General features: G+C 45.7%; 2 protein-coding genes across 7 annotated transcripts in view; both read left to right on the forward strand.

Annotated features, from left to right (window-relative positions):
• Positions 1–14,180, forward strand: part of LOC135551024 (ankyrin repeat and KH domain-containing protein 1-like) — a 43,266-nt gene extending 29,086 nt beyond the window's left edge. For 3 of the 6 annotated variants that reach the window (XM_064982383.1, XM_064982385.1, XM_064982386.1), the window contains exons 18-34: positions 2,608–2,753; positions 5,699–5,841; positions 5,964–6,177; positions 6,314–6,489; positions 6,582–6,744; positions 7,192–7,287; positions 7,745–7,861; positions 8,072–8,246; positions 8,575–9,055; positions 9,176–9,331; positions 9,566–9,715; positions 10,285–11,828; positions 12,066–12,239; positions 12,518–12,760; positions 12,939–13,132; positions 13,344–13,508; positions 13,607–14,180. In XM_064982383.1, the coding sequence (XP_064838455.1) occupies positions 2,608–2,753; positions 5,699–5,841; positions 5,964–6,177; positions 6,314–6,489; positions 6,582–6,744; positions 7,192–7,287; positions 7,745–7,861; positions 8,072–8,246; positions 8,575–9,055; positions 9,176–9,331; positions 9,566–9,715; positions 10,285–11,828; positions 12,066–12,239; positions 12,518–12,760; positions 12,939–13,132; positions 13,344–13,508; positions 13,607–13,666 (4,397 nt within the window). In that variant the 3' untranslated portion in view covers positions 13,667–14,180. The remainder of the gene's footprint in view (positions 1–2,607; positions 2,754–5,698; positions 5,842–5,963; positions 6,178–6,313; positions 6,490–6,581; positions 6,745–7,191; positions 7,288–7,744; positions 7,862–8,071; positions 8,247–8,574; positions 9,056–9,175; positions 9,332–9,565; positions 9,716–10,284; positions 11,829–12,065; positions 12,240–12,517; positions 12,761–12,938; positions 13,133–13,343; positions 13,509–13,606) is intronic. The other 3 variants (XM_064982387.1, XM_064982388.1, XM_064982389.1) reach the window with 1 other exon arrangement.
• A 1,186-nt stretch (positions 14,181–15,366) lies between these two features.
• LOC135551026 (eukaryotic translation initiation factor 4E-binding protein 3-like) lies at positions 15,367–19,705 on the forward strand. The gene is made up of 3 exons (XM_064982393.1): positions 15,367–15,679; positions 18,152–18,313; positions 19,169–19,705. The coding sequence occupies exons 1-3, from the start codon at positions 15,541–15,543 to the stop codon at positions 19,198–19,200; spliced, it is 333 nt and encodes a 110-aa protein (XP_064838465.1). The 5' UTR covers positions 15,367–15,540; the 3' UTR covers positions 19,201–19,705.
• The last annotated feature ends 380 nt before the right edge of the window (positions 19,706–20,085 follow it).

The following is a 20,085-nucleotide window of genomic DNA, read 5'->3' on the forward strand; positions in this document are numbered from 1 at the left end:
ATGACAAAGCAAAAACGGGTATCACATTTCCATAAGTATTCAGACCCTTTACTCAGTACTTTGTTGAAGCACCCTTGGCAGCGACTACAGCCTCGGGTCTTCTTGGGTATGACGCTACAACCTTGGCACACCTGTGTTTGGGGAGCTTCTCCCATTCTTCTCTGTAGATCCTCTCAAGCTCTTGTCAGGTTGGCTGGGGAGTGTCGCTGCAAAGCTATTTTCAGGTCTCTCCAGGGGATGTTAGATCGGATTCAAGTCCGGGCTCTAGATGGGCCACTCTGGGACTTTCAGAGACTTGTCCCGAAGCCACTCCTGCATTGTTTCTTAGCTGTGTGCTTAGGGTTGTTGTCCTGTTGGAAGGTGAACTTTCGCCCCAGTCTGAGGTCCTGAGCGCTCTGGAGCAGGTTTTCATCAAGGATCTCTCTGTACTTTGCTTCGTTCATCTTTCTCTTGATCCTGACTAGTCTCCCAGTCCCTGCCCGCTGAAAAACATCCCCACAGCATGATGCTGCCTCCACTATGCTTCACCGTAGGGATGGTGCCAGGTTTCCTTCAGACGTGACGCTTGGCATTCAGGCCAAGAATTCAATTTCATTGAATCTTGGTTTCATCAGACCAGAGAATCTAGTTTCTCGTGGTCTGAGGGTCCTTTAGGTGCCTTTTGGCAAACTCCAAGAGGGCTGTCTTGTGCCTTCAACTGACACTTTCAAAGTTCTTGACATTTTCGAGATTGACTGACCTTCATGTCTTAAAGTAGTGATGGACTGTCGTTTTTCTTTGCTTATTTGAGCTGTTCTTGCCGTAATATGGACTTGGTCTGTTTTTGGTTACTACATGATTCCATATGTGTTATTTCATAGTTTGGTATCTTCACTATTATTCTACAAACTAGTAAAAAATAAAGAAAAACCATGCAATGAGTAGGTGTGTCCAATTGACTGGTACTGTATATATTTTGTCAATAGAAAAGCAAGTGTAATATAAGATAATTGTTTTGAAACCGTAATATCATTATATTATATCGTTGTACACGGTCTTCAAGAACCTCTGCGTTGGCACTTGCATTTGAGGCTTTTTGGCTCTGCAATGGCATAGCCTTGCTTTGTTAATTTATCAGACAAGACGCTCATATTTCCCGAGTCCTTATCACAGTCAAGACGTGTATTTTATAAAAATAAAAATATATATTTTTTTTTATAATTTAAAAAAAATATGTATTTTTTTTTTAATATAACAGAATAAAAATATATATTTTTCCAAATGAAAAAGGTGGCACTGCAAAAGTGATCGGTATCTCACGTCTGAAAGAGTTGTCAGTGATCATTTGAAACGGGGGCTCAAACGCAATTTCTGTTTTCGATATACACTGCTCCAAAAAAATAAAGGGAACACTTAATTAAACAACACAATGTAACTCCAAGTCAATCACACTTCTGTGAAGTATTTCATAAGAATATTTCATTAATTCAGATCTAGGATGTGTTATTTTAGTGTTTTGAATTTTTTTTGAGCAGTGTATAGCCGTTCTATTTAGTTGTATGACTGTTCTTTGTAATGTTGTAAATGGATAAACAGTCCCACAGTGCATGGTGATGAAACACGGTCACAACATCTGTTTGGTGAGTAGGTTGAATAATTCTGCTGAAAAATTGTTGTTTGACTGTTTTTGCCTATTTTCAGTGTGGAACCTGTCTATATTCACGGGGGTTATAGCATTGGCCAGGGCTATTTAACTAAACATTAATAAAAGATCTGCGAATCTGACGTTCACTTCCGAAATGACAAGCACTGTGGTGGTTGTCTATTGTGTGGTTTCTACTGCCTTTGTGGCATGTTGGTTAGATTTTCTTCACATGAATTTGGCTCTAGTGTTTGAACGGTTTAGCTACAAAATATTGTTGAACCTCTACTCATGTTGGTTGAACGCCGTCCACTTCTTTCTTAAGTACTTTTAGCAACATTTAATTTTAAGAAAGGGGTTTTATTGGTGTGTTGCTTTTTTAAAATTCTTCTGAAGAACAATTGCATGTAGAAAATGTCATGCTGACCAATTCTAAACGGCACAGTGGACAATAGATGGGCAGCAAGGATTCCAAAACTGCAGCTGTTTGTTGGAACACAGAGTTTCCTACTTCAGGATTAAACTGTCATCTTTTGGCAAGAAATGTAGCAGTTCGATACGTTTTTCTAGGTGTTTATTTCTGTCGGACTAAACGGGAGCTTGTGAGCGCTCAGCACCTGGCACCTGGCGCGTAGAAAGCGGTCAGAACGCAATTGGGTGAATGAGACATGGAGGGTAAAGGGAATTTGGAAGAACTTGGATGCCTGGCTTGGTTTCTTTTGTTGTGCCACGCAAATGCACATGTACACATGGAACACTAGAGTCGAGGGAATTATTTTTAAAGACAAAAATATATATAATTTGGACAATTTTACTTGCCCCCCCCGGAAAGCACATTTCACAAAATAGTTTTACAATATTTAAAGTCTTTTATATTTTTTTATCTCTGGTTAAAGATTGACTGTCGGTTCGAGCAGTCGAGTATTCATGCCCATCCTTAGTATGTTGGAGAGTAAATCTAAATGTCTCTAACCATCTGTCCCCAGGTTTCACGCCTCTGATCCTGGCTGCTACAGCGGGTCATGTTGGAGTGGTGGAGATCCTGCTGGATAAAGGCGGGGACATCGAAGCCCAGTCTGAGAGAACCAAAGACACTCCTCTCTCCCTGGCCTGCTCTGGAGGAAGACAGGAGGTGCTGCTCTGCTTGTTATATTTTGTGTGAACAACAGGACGAGGCAGTGCCGTAAAGCGAGACGTATTAGAGTAGCCACTTTCCCACAGCACTCTCACCGCAGCTAACCCCAGAAGTCCCAACACTAGCATTCATGCAATTGCAGATACATTCGCAGGGAAACCGCTCTAATTTATTGCATCGAACATACTATGCTACATTAAGGCTACATCGACCCAAAATACCATGTAGGCCTAAGACACAAGTCTAATGTCTAGAATTGGGGCGGCAGGGTAGCCTAGTGGTTAGAGCGTTGGACTTGTAACCGGAAGGTTGCAAGTTCAAACCCCCGAGCTGACAAGGTACAAATCTGTCGTTCTGCCCCTGAACAGGCAGTTAACCCACTGTTCCTAGGCCGTCATTGTAAATAAGAATTTGTTCTTAACTGACTTGCCTAGTAAAATAAAGGTAAAATAAAAATAAAATCAATATAATTTAAAATTAGATTTAGCTACAATATCAGACATTGTAAGACGATGGAGCCCCAGGAACCACCACCTGTGGATCGCTGTTTATTTATTTTTTTATATTTCTAACAGTGTCTGTCTTCCCCTTTTTCTGGATTTATTATATTATTTCACACCTTTTTATCTCTTTGTCTACAAAGCATTATCTGAGCGGCATGTGATTGAACAAGTCATTGGAAACATGTCCTCCATTCGTTACCTTCCTTGTAGACAGATTAAAACGGTTTTTGGGGGCCAGATTACTATTCATGTAATCCGTAAACCATCTAATACATTAAACGTGCTCATTTTCAATAGCCTATAGAAGACACAAGGAAACTGAAATAAAAAGTTATTTTAACCTGGTAATAATTAATTTTCTTTTCAATTTGCTCTAGAATCTAATTATCAATATAATAAAGCTTGGTGTAGGATATTTCCTTAAAGTAGACTCAAACAGCTTATGTTGGATATGAATTGGCTTTAGCAAGATGCTGTGCAGATTTAATTCATTTTCAGCACATTGAGTTTAAAAAAAATATATATATTCTTAGATTCTACACAGCGGCTTGTTCTGGTCAATCCACTCAATCTCTTCATCCATTGGTTGGGCTACTGGTCATTTCCACCAATAGGCTATGGCAGCCCGGTAGCCTATAAAGAGGCTATCAAGTGTATTTTTATTTTATTTTTTTTAGATATGAAAAGGAGATGTTAAATGTGACTAACAGGTAGGAAAGTGTGGAGATGACTCGTGAGCAGTAGGATTGGTGTGAATGAACGTCTTCTCAACTGGCCTACTTGGTTAAATAAAGGTAAATCAAGGTGTGAATGTTCTGTAAGCTTAATTTTAATCAATCATATGAATACAATAAGAGCCCCTCCCGGTTGACACCTGATGGGTTATCAGCAGGACAATAGTCTTGCTGTGTCTATGACATGGTACGCCGATGAAGACTGTTATGCTCCACACTGGGTACAATATATATATATCCCTAAAATGTAATGTTTTATCAGCTGCTACTGTCTACATGATTTACAGCAGGTTCCAGTAAGATTCAACAGAGAAAGCATCAAGGAGTAATTCGTTTTGTTTTCTGTCTGTCGGACTGGACAGTCTACTGTGCAATTGTGTAGGATAGGCTATTGCGCAACACCCAACAATATTTCCCTTTCTATTAAGGACCATGGGCTTAAAAACATAACGATCAGGGGATAATTCACAAGGGATTTGTTTTTCCCAAACTTTTTTTCATTCAGGTCAGTCTTCTGACAGAAAACCTGGAGATTTTATTCTTGGAGTGAAGATATTTTGCCACCATGTCTAGATGATTAAAGGCTACACTGCTAACTCGTGTTTTGGCCCGCAAGTTGATGGGATCATAGTCATTATTTAGCGATCCACGGTATACGTCCCTCCTAATGAAAAGCCCCCCCCCCCCCCCCATCCCTGCTGATGTGAGCTGCTGGACAGAGCACTTCAACTTTGAGATGATGCGTTTTAGAGAAGGTGAACTTGACACATTGACAAAAAGTTTATCTCAGTGAGGAGTCTGGGATTCCCTGCTTTACGATGTGTTGCCGACATCAACAGCCAGGGTTTCATTTAAATGGGCATATAGACGCTATACTTTATCGCAAATTTTAAAGTAACACGATGCATTTGACGATGTCCAATTTAAATTAATTGGCACAAAAGTATTCACTGTGGAAGAGGATAGATGTAGGCCATTCATATGAATTGTAAGTGCAGCACTTTGTTTTATTAAGCATCAATTTATCCAATCACTTTTCTTGCTCAAACTGCAAGCAGCCACCTGTCCAAACTGGGTAATAGCTCGGGAAACACAGGGATGTCATTTCGTATGGGACTAGTATTCTCAGCCATATAACAGTTGGTTATTGTGCCTGGAATAAACATGGCAGATTCTCACGTGAATGACTTGGTGAGAGCCCAGTAATTCATTTGACTGCAGTCTCTTTAATCATTGGCTATTGTAACTGTGTGTCTCTAAAATTACAATGTTTCATTTTTTTTTTTAAAGTCATGTTAGTCTTATAATTTTTTTATGATCCAATTTCGGCCTTTTACTAGCTCTTCGTGTTTTCAAATTAAATGTATAACTGATCACATTTGTGAAAGTATTCTACCCATATCTTCTGTTTAGTGTTATTTACGTTTCTGTTTGCACACCAGGAAGAGTAGCTGCTGCCTTGGCAGGAACTAACGGGAATCCTTAATAAACCCCAGGAAGAGTAGCTGCTGCTGCATAGAAACAGCTAATGGTGATCCTAATAAAACAACAAAATAACCTGTAGTGAAACAGGAGGCAGAACGACAACCTGACAGACACGAACTCACTGTCCGAACCAGCTTAAACACGGCATACATTTAGATAAACAATAGAAGTGTTCTGTGGATTGACTCACTCCAGGTGTTCTGTGGTCCTTTCACTCCAGGTGGTGGAGCTGTTGCTGCTGCGCGGGGCCAACAAGGAGCACCGTAACGTTTCAGACTACACTCCTCTCAGCCTGGCCGCCTCGGGGGGCTTCGTCAACATCATCAAGATCCTCCTCAACGCTGGAGCTGAAATCAACTCCAGGTGTCCACAACCGGCCCTCCTTGATACAGTTTGTGCAGGCTGTGCCTCTGTCCCACTCTTAACTGTTTGTATAATCACCCTCTCGCCCTGTCTGTTCCCCTCGCCCTGTCTGTTCCCCTCAGGACTGGGAGTAAGCTGGGTATCTCTCCTCTGATGCTGGCTGCCATGAATGGTCACGTCCCTGCGGTCAAGCTGCTGCTGGACATGGGCTCAGACATCAACGCTCAGATCGAGACTAACCGCAACACGGCGCTGACCCTGGCCTGCTTCCAGGGACGGGCGGAGGTGGTCAGTCTGCTGCTGGACCGCAAGGCCAACGTGGAGCACCGCGCCAAGGTGGTAGCAGCTGCAGCAGGCTGGAGCCCAACATGTCATCATGTTGTCTGGGCTTGTGTCAAAGACATTAGAAATTATGTTCTGGTGTTGGTCTGTGTGGTGCAGTCTTACTGACCCATTATGCGTTCTCTCTCAGACTGGGCTGACCCCCCTCATGGAGGCGGCATCGGGTGGCTATGCTGAGGTAGGGCGGGTGCTGCTGGATAAGAGCGCTGACGTCAACGCCCCACCCGTCCCCTCCTCCCGAGACACCGCGCTCACCATCGCTGCAGACAAGGGCCACTACAAGTTCTGTGAGCTCCTAATCAACCGGTAATACATCTTTTAATGTACAAGTATGACCGTGAGAAGAACCTTCCTCTCCAGTCTCTCTTCCTCTACTCAGCCCGTTGTCCTTCTCACAGAGGTGCTCACATTGACGTGCGCAATAAGAAGGGAAACACTCCCCTGTGGCTGGCGGCCAACGGCGGCCATTTTGACGTGGTGCAGCTGCTGGTGCAGGCTGGGACCGATGTCGACGCAGCAGACAACCGCAAGATCACACCACTCATGGCTGCCTTGCGCAAGGTGGTGCACACACACACACACACACACACACACACACACACACACACACACACACATGAAATAGCGAAGGCTGCTGAGGGAGGACGGCTCAAAATAATGGCTGGAACGGAGCGAATGGAATGAAATCAAACACATGGAAACACCTGTGTTTGTTGTATTTGATACCGTTCCACTTAATCCACTCCAACCATTACAACAAGCTCATCCTCCCCAATTAAGGTGCCACCAACCTCCTGTGGTATGAAACTAAACTGTGATTTAAACACTAGTGTCACTTGCTCCTTTAAGTAAATTGGTTCTGATACTGATACACAGTTGAATATCTCATATATGACCTGTTGCACCCTGTTCATTTCCTGTTCTTAGCTAATGACCCCGGTGGAGCGTAAAAATGGAAGTGTATGTATAATAATCCCAGGAGGCTGACCTCTGAACTCTGTCTCACAGGGCCATGTGAAGGTGGTTCAGTACCTGGTCAAGGAGGTCAACCAGTTCCCCTCGGACATCGAGTGCATGAGATACATTGCCACCATCACGGACAAGGTAAGCTGAAGCAGACAAGACCAACACATTCATTGAAAATGACAAAGGGGGTCTCCCGTGTGGTGCAGCGGTCTAAGGCAGTGCTAGCTGTGTTACTACAGATCCTGGTTCGATACTAGGCTGCGTCGTGACCGGGAGACACGAGGCAGGGGTACGGTGTTTCCTCCGACACATTGGTGCGACTGGCTTCGAGGGTTAAGTGGGCATTGTGTCAAGAAGCAGTGCGGCTTGGCAGGGTTGTGTTTCGGAGGACTCACGGCTCTCGACCTTCGCCTCTCCTGAGTTCGTACGGGAGTTGCAGCGATGGGACAAGACTGTAACTACCAATTGGATATGACAAAATTGAGGCGGAAAGGGGGGGTGGGTACATTTTTAGAAGATGACAAAGGTAAACTTTTTATTTTTCTGAAAGGAAGTGCGGTTCCAACAGTACATTTTTGTCTCGTACTCCTCCTAGGACCTGCTGAAGAAATGTCACCAATGCATGGAGACCATTGTCAAAGCCAAAGACCAGCAGGCAGCAGAGGCCAACAAGAACGCCAGCATTCTGCTGAAGGAGCTGGACTTGGAGAAGGTAAATTACTTTTCCACCCAACACAACCTTCTGCTCCTCATGGATTTGTATGGATTTACAGCTCTCTGTAGATGTTGTGTGCATCCCAAATGGAACCCTGTTCCCGTAGGGTTCTAGGCTAAAAGGTAGTGCACTATATAGAGAATATGGTTCCATTTGGGATGCATTCTCTGGCTTGTAATCATCCAGTTTTTTTTTCTTGGTGTACAGTCCAGGGAAGAGAGTAAGAAGCAAGCCCTGGCCGCTAAACGTGAAAAGCGTAAGGAGAAACGCAAGAAGAAGAAGGAAGATCAGAAGAGGAAGCTGGAGGGGGAGGAAGAAGAAGAGGAGGAGGAGGAAGAGGCCAAAGTAAAAGAGGAGTTAGAGGACCAAGACTCCTCTGAAGGTAACCACCTTTTTACTAGCTGTACCTGAACAGCCTCTTATAGCCTAACGCAGCGGCACCTGAACAGCCAAGCTGGGCTCCTGAAATCAGCATGGTTTTTGTCTTGAAGATGACCGTCTGTCTGTGTGAATTTAAGGATATTCAAGTCAGTTAATTAAAATAGTTTAGAACATAAAATAATCTGTAAAATTAACTGAAAGAATGACGTGCTCATTAATTTCAACTGAGACGAAGCCACTCGACATCTTTCTAATGTGCTTTTGGTTGTTTCAGTGGCCCAATGGTAAAATAAGGGTGAATAACCTTCCGTATTTCACGGTCTGTTTAGACGGTGATGTCCCCATTGAGCCGCCCAGCGCCACCACCACCACCACCATCGGCATCTCTGCCACCTCTGCCACATTCACCAACGCCTTCGCCAAGAAACGAGGCAATGTGGCGACCACGTCCAGCACCAACCGCAAGAACAAGACCATGGAGCCCATCATCCTGCAGGACCCCCAGGTGGTGCTGGCTCAGCAGAAGACTGACAAAAACAAGATCCACGGGGAGCCCAGGGGCGGCGGGGTGCCTGGTGGCAGCGACTCAGACAACCTGGACAGCACCGACTGCAACAGTGAGAGCAGCAGCAGCGGAGGCAAGAGCCAAGAGCTCAACTACCTACCGGACATGCCCTCTTCATTTTCCTCATCCTCGTCTTCATCGTCTGCTCCCTCGGGGGTGAGCCAACAGCCCCAGCCTGTCCCTGAGAAGAGGCTCAGCTCCCGAGACCACAAGGTCACAGTGTGCATCTCCAAACCACACCAGAAGTAAGAGACCAGGTCTTAATCATGAAAAGCAGTGTCCAAACTGGGAATTCTGAAGTCTAAACTTGTGTATTGTCTACAGTACACCACATGGCTCTCTGTTTCTTTTCTTCTTCTTCTCAGACTCCATGACTGCATCAACGTCCTGGCGCCCAGCTCCCTTCCCCCCTCCTTTAAAACCATTTCAGTGCCGGTCACCTCGCCCAACAGCAAGATGAACCTCACCAGCCCCAAGAGGGGCCAGAAGAGGGAAGACGGCTGGAAAGAGGTGGTACGGAGGTGGGTTGGCCTCAACTCAATGGCTACTGTAGTTACGGTTACCGTTCACGTTTACTGTGACCTTTACCCATAGAGTGCAGTGAGGGTACAGCATCTCCCGTCCTCTAGTTCGGAATTTATAACTGTCACTTCTTGTTAACTAACAATCAACTGCACCTGGTATCTACTACATAGTTGTTACGTACAGCCGTTTGACCCAGATATTAATGGAATGGCTTGTTTGTCTTCTGTCAGATCTAAGAAGTTATTGGTGCCTGCCTCTGTGGTGTCTCGGATCATGGGCAGAGGTGGCTGTAACATCACTGCCATTCAGGACGTGACCGGTGCTCACATCGACGTGGACAAACAGAAGGACAAGAATGGAGAGAGGATGATCACCATCAGGTAAGGCCGGCCCACTGATCACCGCCAGGTATGGCCGGCCCACTGATCACCGGCAGGTAAGGCCGGCCCACTGATCACCGCCAGGTATGGCCGGCCCACTGATCACCGCCAGGTATGACCGGCCCACTGATCACCGCCAGGTATGGCCGGCCCACTGATCACCGCTATGTATGGCCGGCCCACTGATCACCGCCAGGTATGACCGGCCCACTGATCACCGGCAGGTAAGGTCGGCCCACTGATCACCGCCAGGTATGGCCGGCCCACTGATCACCGCCAGGTATGACCGGCCCACTGATCACCGGCAGGTAAGGTCGGCCCACTGATCACCGGCAGGTAAGGTCGGCCCACTGATCACCGGCAGGTAAGGTCGGCCCACTGATCACCGGCAGGTAAGGTCGGCCCACTGATCACCGCCAGGTAGGTCGGCCCACTGATCACCGCCAGGTATGGCCGGCCCACTGATCACCGCCAGGTATGGCCGGCCCACTGATCACCGCCAGGTATGGCCGGCCCACTGATCACCGCCAGGTCAGACACTCATCTGCTTCTCTCCCTTTGGTCTTCAGAGGAGGTACTGAGTCGACTCGGCACGCTGTACAACTGATCAACGCCCTGATCCAGGACCCAGCCAAGGAGCTGGAGGACCTAATCCCCAGAAACCACATCCGCACTCCTGGTACCAGCACCAAGATGGGCTCCACCTACACCACCTCTACAGGGGCCACCAACACTACGGCGGCCGGCTCAAAGGGCCTGGCATCGGTGTTTCCGTCGTCCACTGTGTCCTTCCAGACCCCCTTGGTCTCTCAGCAGGGAGGGAAGATGGGAAAGAACCTGTCCCCCGGGGTGAGGCCCCCCTTTGTTTCACTGCCCCTGGCGTATGCCAACCCACACCTGGCCCTGCTGGCTGCCCAGACCATGCACCACATCCGACACCCACGTCTGCCCATGGCACAGTTCGGTGGCACCTTTTCGCCATCGCCTAACACCTGGGGCCCGTTCCCGGTGCGGCCCGTCAACCCCGGCAGCACTCACAGCTCTCCCAAGCACAACGGGAGCACTGCCCCCCGGCCCTCGCCTGTCTCCGCTGCCCACCCGGAGTACACTGCTCCTGCCTCTACAGCAGCCCCTGCAGCCACCGTCTCGCCCACCAGCACTGCCCCCTCCGGCACCCCAACGCCCTCCTCTGCCAGGAAGCAGCTCTTCTCTGGCGAACCACAGACGACCAGCATGACAGCAGTCACTTCCACAGTGAGCAACGTTCCCGCCACGCAGCTGGCCCCTGCACCCTCCACCATGTCCTCTACTCCGTCCTCCCCTTCCGTGCCCATCTCCACGTCTGCACAGCAGCTGCCCTTCTCCAAGCCGGAGCCTGCTGGTGGCACCACGCCTGGTAAAGAGAAGTCCTCTCCAGATGCAGCACCTGTCCACGGTGGAGCGTCGGAAGGTTCCAGCTCCAACGGCCCCATGTACTTCACAGGTCCTCCCACGGTTCCACCATCACTGCCCTCCCAGCAGCCGGACAGCCGACAGCAGCAGCTGCCCCTCCCCTTCTCCACCAGCACAGAGCCCAGCCCCCAGGCCGCCCAGCCTCCCTGCTCCCACCTGTCCTCTCACGCTGCACCAGCAGGGGGCAGCACCGTACCTCACTACGCACAGCCTTCTCCCTCATGCGTGCAGCCCTCGGCCCAGGTCTACCCCATGACAGCTGGGACATCTCCGCAGGAGCACCATTCTGTGTTTGTATCCTCTGGCACCTCCCAGGAGCAACACCAGAAACAACCGCAGCAGTATACCAACCAGGGCATGGCAGCCCCTTCCATGGGCATGATGAACGGCTCCCAGATGCACAGCCACGGGGGCAAGACCCAGCAGCTGCCCCCCAACTACGGCCCCAACGCCCTCTTCAACCATTTCAGCAGCATGTTTGACAGCAATCAGGTGGGCAACAATCAGGTGTGGGGAGCATGTCACCTGCCTGCTCGGACCCCTCCGGAGCAGCCCTACATGGGAGGCATGGGACAGATGGAGAAGGTGATGCCAGCTCCTGACGGCTCCAAGGCTCCAGGGTACCGCTGCAACTCCCAGAGGATTGTCACCAGTCCCATCGGTAAGCAACAAGGACCGTAGACTCCACACACACACACACACACACACACACACACACACACACTCAGCAGGAAATAACACCATGTTGTAACCCAAGAAAATAATTTTGTTCTAGAGAAACAAATTCTACTGATTCCACAAAGCAGCACTAATCATGTTTATATTGACGTACTTGTTCAGTTTATTAGTGGTTTGTGCCTAAATATTTTAACCAGGTCAGTTGATCTCTTTGTTTCAGGCATGCACCACATGGACCCGTCGGGAAACTCCATCTCTTCGTCTGCTGCTCTGACCAGCTTCGCCACCAGTATCTCTGGCAGTGCAGTGTACCTGCAGGGTCCGTCCCCGGTGGGAACCCCCTCCTTTAGCCGCCAGCATTTCTCCCCTCACCCCTGGAGCGCCTCCACCTCCAGTAAGAACACGGGGCGGGACGGGGCGCCTGGTGGGACGGGGCGGGGCACCTGGTGGGGCGGGGCACGGGACAGGGCAGTTCATTCATAGATCTAAAGTGTTTTCCACCCACCCCTACCCCCACCCCTTTTTTTGCAAACAAAGTAGCTTCAATGTCTACTTTTTGGTCAAAGAAAGAAATTAAATTAAGCCAAATCAAAGGATTTCATGTGATTTTATCTTAAGTCTTCTTTGATAAATCCAACATTTGGAAAGTTAACAAGCCTTTGCCCCCCTCAGGTGAGTCCCCGGTGTCCTCCGTGTCGTCCCCTCTTTGTGCGTCCACGGTGACCACTGCTCTGATTCAGGCTAAGCCCAGCAGCAACAGCCAGCAGGACCGCAAGGTGCCCCCACCCATTGGCACTGAGCGCCTGGCACGCATCCGCCAGACGGGCTCCGTGAACCACGCCATGCTCACCGCCGGCTACACGCCGCCTGTGGGACAGGGAGGAATCTGGTCCTTCGGCGTGGGCAGTGCGTCTGGTGAGTGTTTTGGAGAGAGGTGGATCGGGTTAGTGTACAGTTGTAGAGGAATTGGATAGTTGTAGAACTGATCATCTTTAATTGTCAGTGGTTTAAGATGTTTATCATAATGCTTTGAAATATATTGTACATGTTTTTTGAACATAACGATTAACTCTCACACGATCCAAAATCTCAGTCCTCCCCTGCTCTTACCCTCCACCTTTAGAGGCGATGTCAGGCTGGTCTCAGCCCCTGATGGGTGGTCACGTGATACAGCAGCCGTCTGGCTTCTCCCAGCACCAAGCCATGGAGAGGGACGACACCGGCATCGTGAACCCCTCCAACACCTTCCATCAACCCATGCCCACCAACTTCATGGACTTCCCAAAGGTAGTGGACAGACACTGCTAAATAGTTGATGCAAAGATTTTGTGGTTGGAATGATCCAATGAGAACTATCACAAAAACATATTTTTTATATATATATATTTATATAGATATATTTATGTATATTTATTTAGATATATTTATATAGATGTATTTATATAGATATCTTTTTTTTTTTACCTGTTTTTTTTATTTATTTTATTGTCCTTTCTAGGGTTTGCCAATGTCAATGTATGGCGGGACGATCATTCCTCCCCACACTCCTATGGGAGAGGCCCCTGGGGGCCCCATGTACAACGGGCTCCATAGCGCTGACCCTGCCTGGAATCCCATCATGAATGTGGTCTCCAACTCTGCAGAGACTGCAGAAACCCAGCAGGTGAACACTCCCATCAACATCACTCACTTATTTTCACCATTACTCAGTCTTCCTCTGTTGTGGTTTTGTAACTCAGTGATGAAAACGTGTCGTTTCAGGTCTGGCCTGGGACTTGGGCGCCGCACGTTGGGAATGTGCACCTGAATCACGTCAACTGAACACATCTAGCGATTGAAGCATAGGACCATTAATAACAAGACTCATACACGTTTAAGAGAACCAGATAATTACATAATATACAAAGATATTAACCTAGGGAGTGTCCAGAAACGGAGAAATTGGCTGTTCGGACACCATTTTGATGTGCCTAACTAAAAAGATGAATCCAGTGTAGGCTGTAACTTGTTTATCACTGTCTATGAACAAACCCGATTGCCTGTTAAACAGGATCCATTCTTTGCGTAGTAAAGCCATTATTTTGACTTTAAAAGCCTCACATTAATTGTTCTTGGTCTGCAGGGCTCTACAGGACTGTACGCTTATTTATACTCAGTCCAAGAACTAGGTGATAACATAAAGCGAGAACTCAAGTCCTTTTAGTGGTAAATACATGTATAATTGTTTACATACTAAAACATAAAGGGTTAAATCCAGAGTACATGTCGTATAGTGACTCTACTGTGTTAATGTGTAATATTTACCTTAATAGTCAATAAAAAAAAATACGAAACTGTACCGGTGTGCCTTCATTCATATTGTATTTACCTCATGACATCATACACCTCATGATTTATCTCTGCACACTTTTTGTTGATATGAAGTGCCCTTGGTGTGTCTATAGAAGCGGCAGACTGCTCCTGTGTGTCCATGTTTACTCACGATGATGTAATCACTCACTCTTGACTGAATGTTCTGGCACGGGGTCCTATTTATCATGCATGGTGAAGTTTCCACGAAAGACTGCAACCGGACACTTAATTTTACATTCACTAAGAGTCGACCCAGAGAACACCATCAGGTCATTTTATGTTTTGACAGACGTTCAACTAGGATTGCTATCTTTGCTATCCAACTTCAGATTGATTATTGCTAATTGCCTTGTTTGAATTGCACTTGTTAACAAGTAATGCTGGAGATGTTTACTTTTTGTTTCCCCCCCAACAAGATTGACTGGGAATTTGATATATTTGAGGAGAGACCAATCACTCAAACCATAATGTGACAGTAAAGTAATCTTAAGTTTTGGATGATTTAAGAACAGAAGACTGGAGGCTGGTGGGAGGAGCTATAGGAGGACGGGCTTATTTTAGTGGCTGGGATGGAATAAATGGAACATACTGTATCAAACACGGAAACCATAAGTTTCATTCTGTCCCATTCCAGCCAATACAATGAGGCCATCCTCCTTATAGCTCTTCCTACCAGCATCCACTGGGAGAAGAACATTGTCATGACGTCACAAACATATAGAAGGTCAAGTTTATTTGGGGGTTGGGCTATTGCGTTAGTATTTTGATTGTTTTTAAATGCAAACTTTTATGCTATGCATCTGTCCTCGTTTGCAAGGTATACAAAGATCAACCGGAGCGGCAGGTAGCCTCGTGGTTAGATTGTTGGACTTGTAACGGAAAGGTTGCAAGATCGAATCCCCGAGCTGACAAGGTAGAACTGCCCCTGAGCAAGGCAGTCATTGAAAATAAGAATTTGTTCTTAACTGACTTGTCTGGTTAAATAAAGGTAAAATACAAAAATAAAACCCGGCCTAAGCATGTGACGGTTCATTTCAGTACGCACTGATTCCACATATGTGATTGAGAGCTTTAAAATGAAATGTTGATACAGTAGTGAGGTGATTGTGAAATTGAAATTAAACCACGCCTCAAATCAGCAGATTTTTCATAAACACCTGCACGTGGCTGCTAGAGTTCACTGCGTCGTACGTCTTCCAGCGCCCCAGTCTCCGAGTTGTCAAACAAAACTTCAGAGTTGGCGCGGCTTTACTATCTTACAGGCTATAGTAGACATCGATCACAAATAATTTGCTCTCTTTTTACTTAAAACAACTTATTTGTTCATTCATCTACTGTCTACGATGTCTTCTAACGGTACCACCAGTATAGGCCTAAACTGCCCTATTCCCAGTCGCTTTGAGCAGTCAAAAGACTGGTCTCAGCTGGCCGACTCCTACAGTCAGACGCCTGGAGGCACCCTGTTCTCCACGACACCTGGAGGTAAGTTTAGCAAAATAAGGGACTATTTTATCGTATTGAAGAACACACTAATACGGCCTCGGGAGTTTAAGCGCTGCGCTAGTTTGGAGAACAGCACATTGCGCACAATAGCATAAAGATATAAGCTGGGAGCTTGGTGACGCTTTGTCCAGTTTTGAATGAACGGTTATGTACTTACATTCCTATTGCGTTAAATGCACTTTTACCTGTTCCAATTTTAGTTGCATCAGACAAACATTTATTGTATGTATCCAGCAATGACAGATTCAATTATCTCTATCAAGATGCAGTTGATCCGTATTATCAACGTGTGTGTGAGGACATTATGTGGCCTTTACAAGGAGGCCAACGTGGACGGGAGAGAGGCTGAAGGAATGGGGTTGTTTTCACTGGTGGTGTTACATAGCTGGAATTGCTGAGGACGTCACGGCTCAGTTACAAGGAGGCACTACAGGGGTAGCGGAGTTTGTAAAGCCAGGCAACACACCTGAACTGAGGGGACTGAGATCCGGAGACTTCTATTGAACTGTATGACAAAAGAGTGCATAGGTGTGATTGCGTTCAAATTATTTTCCCAGCGCAGCATATGAAACATGTCAGACCAGTAGATTCTCAGAGGGTGTTTTCACACATTTCACTCTTAAAAAAAACAGATCGCATTCCTCTTTATAGTGAATTCTGGGGTAAAAAAAAATATATTTTTTAAAGCTACAAAACAACTTGTGTTCACACTGCCCTTACCTTTGAATGAGGACTCCGCTATTTTCCCAGTTCACTTCACCTAAACCCAGAGGCCTCTGAGCAATATGAATGCAATGTTTCGAAAGGAACCAAGATATTTTTCCAACATGCACTCTGGATTTTTATAAAGTGCAGGACAAGCCATTCAATCAGAATGTGTTTCGGACAGCTAGATATATCGACTTACATTTTGGAAGCTTATAGATTGCATTTAGTTCAAATGAGACAATTGTAATCAGACGATACTATTAACATTTAATTGGTAACAGAATAAATAGCAATATAATAAATAATGCTGTAATAGGAAATTGTACACCCAATGTCGGCTACTGCCCCTTTAAGAGCAAGAATAGATTTTGGACCCTGTGTTGTGATTCTTGCCAAATATATTGTCTTCTCACGCTAATCAAACCCCACAATCAATAAACAGTTCATGGCGTTCTCTTAACCTATAAATCACATATTGCTAACAAATAATCTGAACTAAAAACATAACATGTTTGAGTTTCTGTGCGTCCTTGATAATCGCCAATCAATATTCAATATCCAAAACCCCGATTTTTCGCGAAACCTTCTCATCTCTTTTTTTTTTAGTGGCACCAATGTGCGGGTTTATGGCAGGGGAAACGGTGTTGCAGTCGTCTAGTGTGGGTGCTGCGGGAATAATGACAAGCGAACCTGGGGAGCTTTGTGTTCACATTGTCCTAAAAAAGGGAACCGGACTGGGCCATTCAAACGAACCGTACTCAGACCACCCCTCGAGATGGCTTTGCTTCGGGGGCTCTTTTGAGTGTGCCTAATTTCTGTTCGAGTGTTCACACTGCACAAAAACGAATTACAAAAATTGGCTTAAAGAGACCAAGTGTGTGAACACCCTGATATAGTTGCTAGTAGTATAGGATCCATGTCAGATCAAGGTGAGCACTTCTATTGAAAAGTACACACGGAGTATAGACCGCCCACGTTTCTATGTAGCCTGCACTAACACACCTTGGATAAATATTGTGCACAAGAATACCTCATGATCTCGACGGATTGCTGCACATCATGACTCTTGGTCAGTGTTGCCAACTAATTTTCAGGGTAAGTTGCTAGAGGCAGGTTGATTTGTTGCTAAAAGTTTCTAAATGGCGTTGTGATGTCATTACGTAAAATACACAACGTTGCCCAAATTAACTGGCCCCCTCGGCACAAAAATATGATTTGACATTTGTTCAGGTACAGACTCCCACTCTTTTCTGTACTTCTGGCTTTTCATTTTTGATTGAGGCATGTTGATTGATGTTGTAAGTCCTGTTCAAGATCAAACATTAGTGATCAACTATATTCATCGAACCCGTACTACTGCTGTCAGCCAACAATGATTTGCTGAAATTGCTGCTGCCTGTGCACGAGCTGAGCGCCTGCTGCTTACGTCACTCCACAACGCACTTTTGCAGCCAGGCACGTGTTATGACTGAGTGTGTGACCGAGAAAATCGGACCTGTGTCATTTAGAGGGAAAATGCGTGCATTTTAGCGTTCAAGTCACTTTTCAAAAGTTGCTAAAAGTTCCAAATACATTTTTTAAAGTAGCTAAATTTGTTGCTAGGTGCTGTTTGGGGAAAAAAAGTTGCCAGGGTAGTCTGACAAGTTGCTAAATCTAGCAACAAAATTGCGAAATTAGCATCACTGCTCCTGGTACTTCTGTGTTCTTACCCGAGACAGACACTTCAACCCTTTGTCCTCACAGGAACCAGGATAATCTATGACAGAAAGTTCCTGCTGGAATGTCGGAATTCACCGATCACACGTACCCCTCCGTGCTGTCTCCCCCACATCCCAGGGGTCACGGCACCTGCCCAGCACCCTCTGGGCAAGCTGAAGGAAATGGACGAGAACAAAGACATCTCGGGTTGGTCTGGATCCTGATACTTAGTGACACTACTGTATATCCTATGAGACCCATTAACCTCTTCCCCTAGCCAGGCCTCTTGGTTACCTGCTTCTCTAAACACCTGACTCCTCTCCCACATGGCTTTGCAGCAGATGTGTTTTTACTGAGCAACACAAGAGGGAACACCTTTTTAAGGGCTCTTCAAGGAAATACTTGAGAAACAAGTTATCTTGTTTTGTTATTATAAACTGTGCAAGGACAGTAAATCAAGTCATTGCATTTATTCTGTCTTAGTTCAGTGTAGGGAAATGGAAAGCAGTTGCTATGTCTGAAAGGCATCATGCTAATATCCCAAGATACAAATATATTCTTGTCATTCAGTCCCTGTTACTTGATTTACTCAATCTTGCATTCACATGATGTTCTGATGTCTCACCTCTATAACTTGCCTAATTTTTAAGTCTCCTTAAATTACTTACCAGTAATTAAAGGGAGGGGATAGGTCGCTTTGTTCATGTGATGTTGGTGACCAATAAGTAGTTTATTTCCTAGGACCAGGAAGTAGGCCACATAGGCCTGTTATCATCAGTGTGTATGAGGTGACACATGCCCAGACTATCACCTGGTGTACAAACCAGTTAGTGTGTTTTGTTGACTTATTTTTTTGCACCAGCACTAGACCAAGTTTCAAGGTGAACTGCTCCTCGAGAAAAGCAAACAAAAACCTGTCTGATATGTCAAGCTGCTGGCGGAGCATTATGCTGAATATCTTGTGACCGACCCATTTAGTTTGTAGATGCTCAAAGGTTTTTGGAAGTTTAGGAAAGGATATGTCCTCGACGCTGACCTGTGTTCTCTCTTCTGTCCCTACAGCTGACGATGCCCAGTTTGTGATTGACATCTGAACCTACTCATCCAGACCAATTCTTTTGGAGAAATTGTATTCTGTTCAGACCACTGGGAGGTCGCTCTACTGGTCATACTCTCACTTTAGATTCCCTCCTGTCTAATCCTGGTGGATGATTAATGAACTGTCAAACACTCAGAGAGTTGATCTCTGAGGCTGGAGCAAGAATTCTGGGTAAATTTGGGAAGGGTGGCTGCAGTCAGTCTGTTAACTGCTTTTCATCTTGATGTACTTTTTTTCTTTTTGTACTTTCAGTTTTTTTCAGGATTAAATAATTTATCATTTTGAGTTTTATTAATTTTTTCAGGATTAAATAATTTATCATTTTGAGTTTTATTAATGGGAACTAATTTTTTGAAGGTGCATTTTTATACATGGTCTGGGGGTTGGCAGCTGATTACAAGGGTATTCAGAGATGACTTCAATTCATCACTGGGCTCTTTGAGAGTGTGCTGTTGCACTGCAGAGAAAATAAATAAAACAGAAAGAAATGTAAAAAGTTACATGGTGCTTTGTGTTTTTTGATCATCTGATGGTTTGAAAAGACTTGGCAATAGGCCAAGAAGTGTGGTGTGGTTGAATGAACTCGTAAGTTTCAGGACTCTGTACATTACCTCTGGACCTTGAAGCCAGTGTCACTGCCTAGACTTTTTTTAATTTTTTTTAATCCTCTAATCAAGAATTGAATTCGACCTGGGACACCAAGTGGGTGTAATTCATGATCAGGTAGAACGGAGAACCAGCAGGCTCCTCTGGACCTCATAAGGGTAAGAGCTGAATACCCCCTGGTATAGAGCAGGGATGTTCGTTTCTGTTCCTGGAGGGCCAAAACACTTTTTTTTATTTATACCTGGTAGTTAATTGCACTCACATGGTGTCCCAG

Source organism: Oncorhynchus masou, chromosome 12, assembly GCF_036934945.1.
Source record: "Oncorhynchus masou masou isolate Uvic2021 chromosome 12, UVic_Omas_1.1, whole genome shotgun sequence".
NCBI classification, from domain to species: domain Eukaryota; kingdom Metazoa; phylum Chordata; class Actinopteri; order Salmoniformes; family Salmonidae; genus Oncorhynchus; species Oncorhynchus masou.

Bases quoted from the DNA above. Each gene is read 5' to 3' on its own strand.
- LOC135551026 (XM_064982393.1), top strand. From the start codon at position 15,541: ATGTCTTCTAACGGTACCACCAGTATAGGCCTAAACTGCCCTATTCCC. The intron at 15,680-18,151 runs GTAAGTTTAGCA...TTGTCCTCACAG, and splicing joins GTTCTCCACGACACCTGGAG to GAACCAGGATAATCTATGAC. The intron at 18,314-19,168 runs GTTGGTCTGGAT...CTGTCCCTACAG, and splicing joins CGAGAACAAAGACATCTCGG to CTGACGATGCCCAGTTTGTG.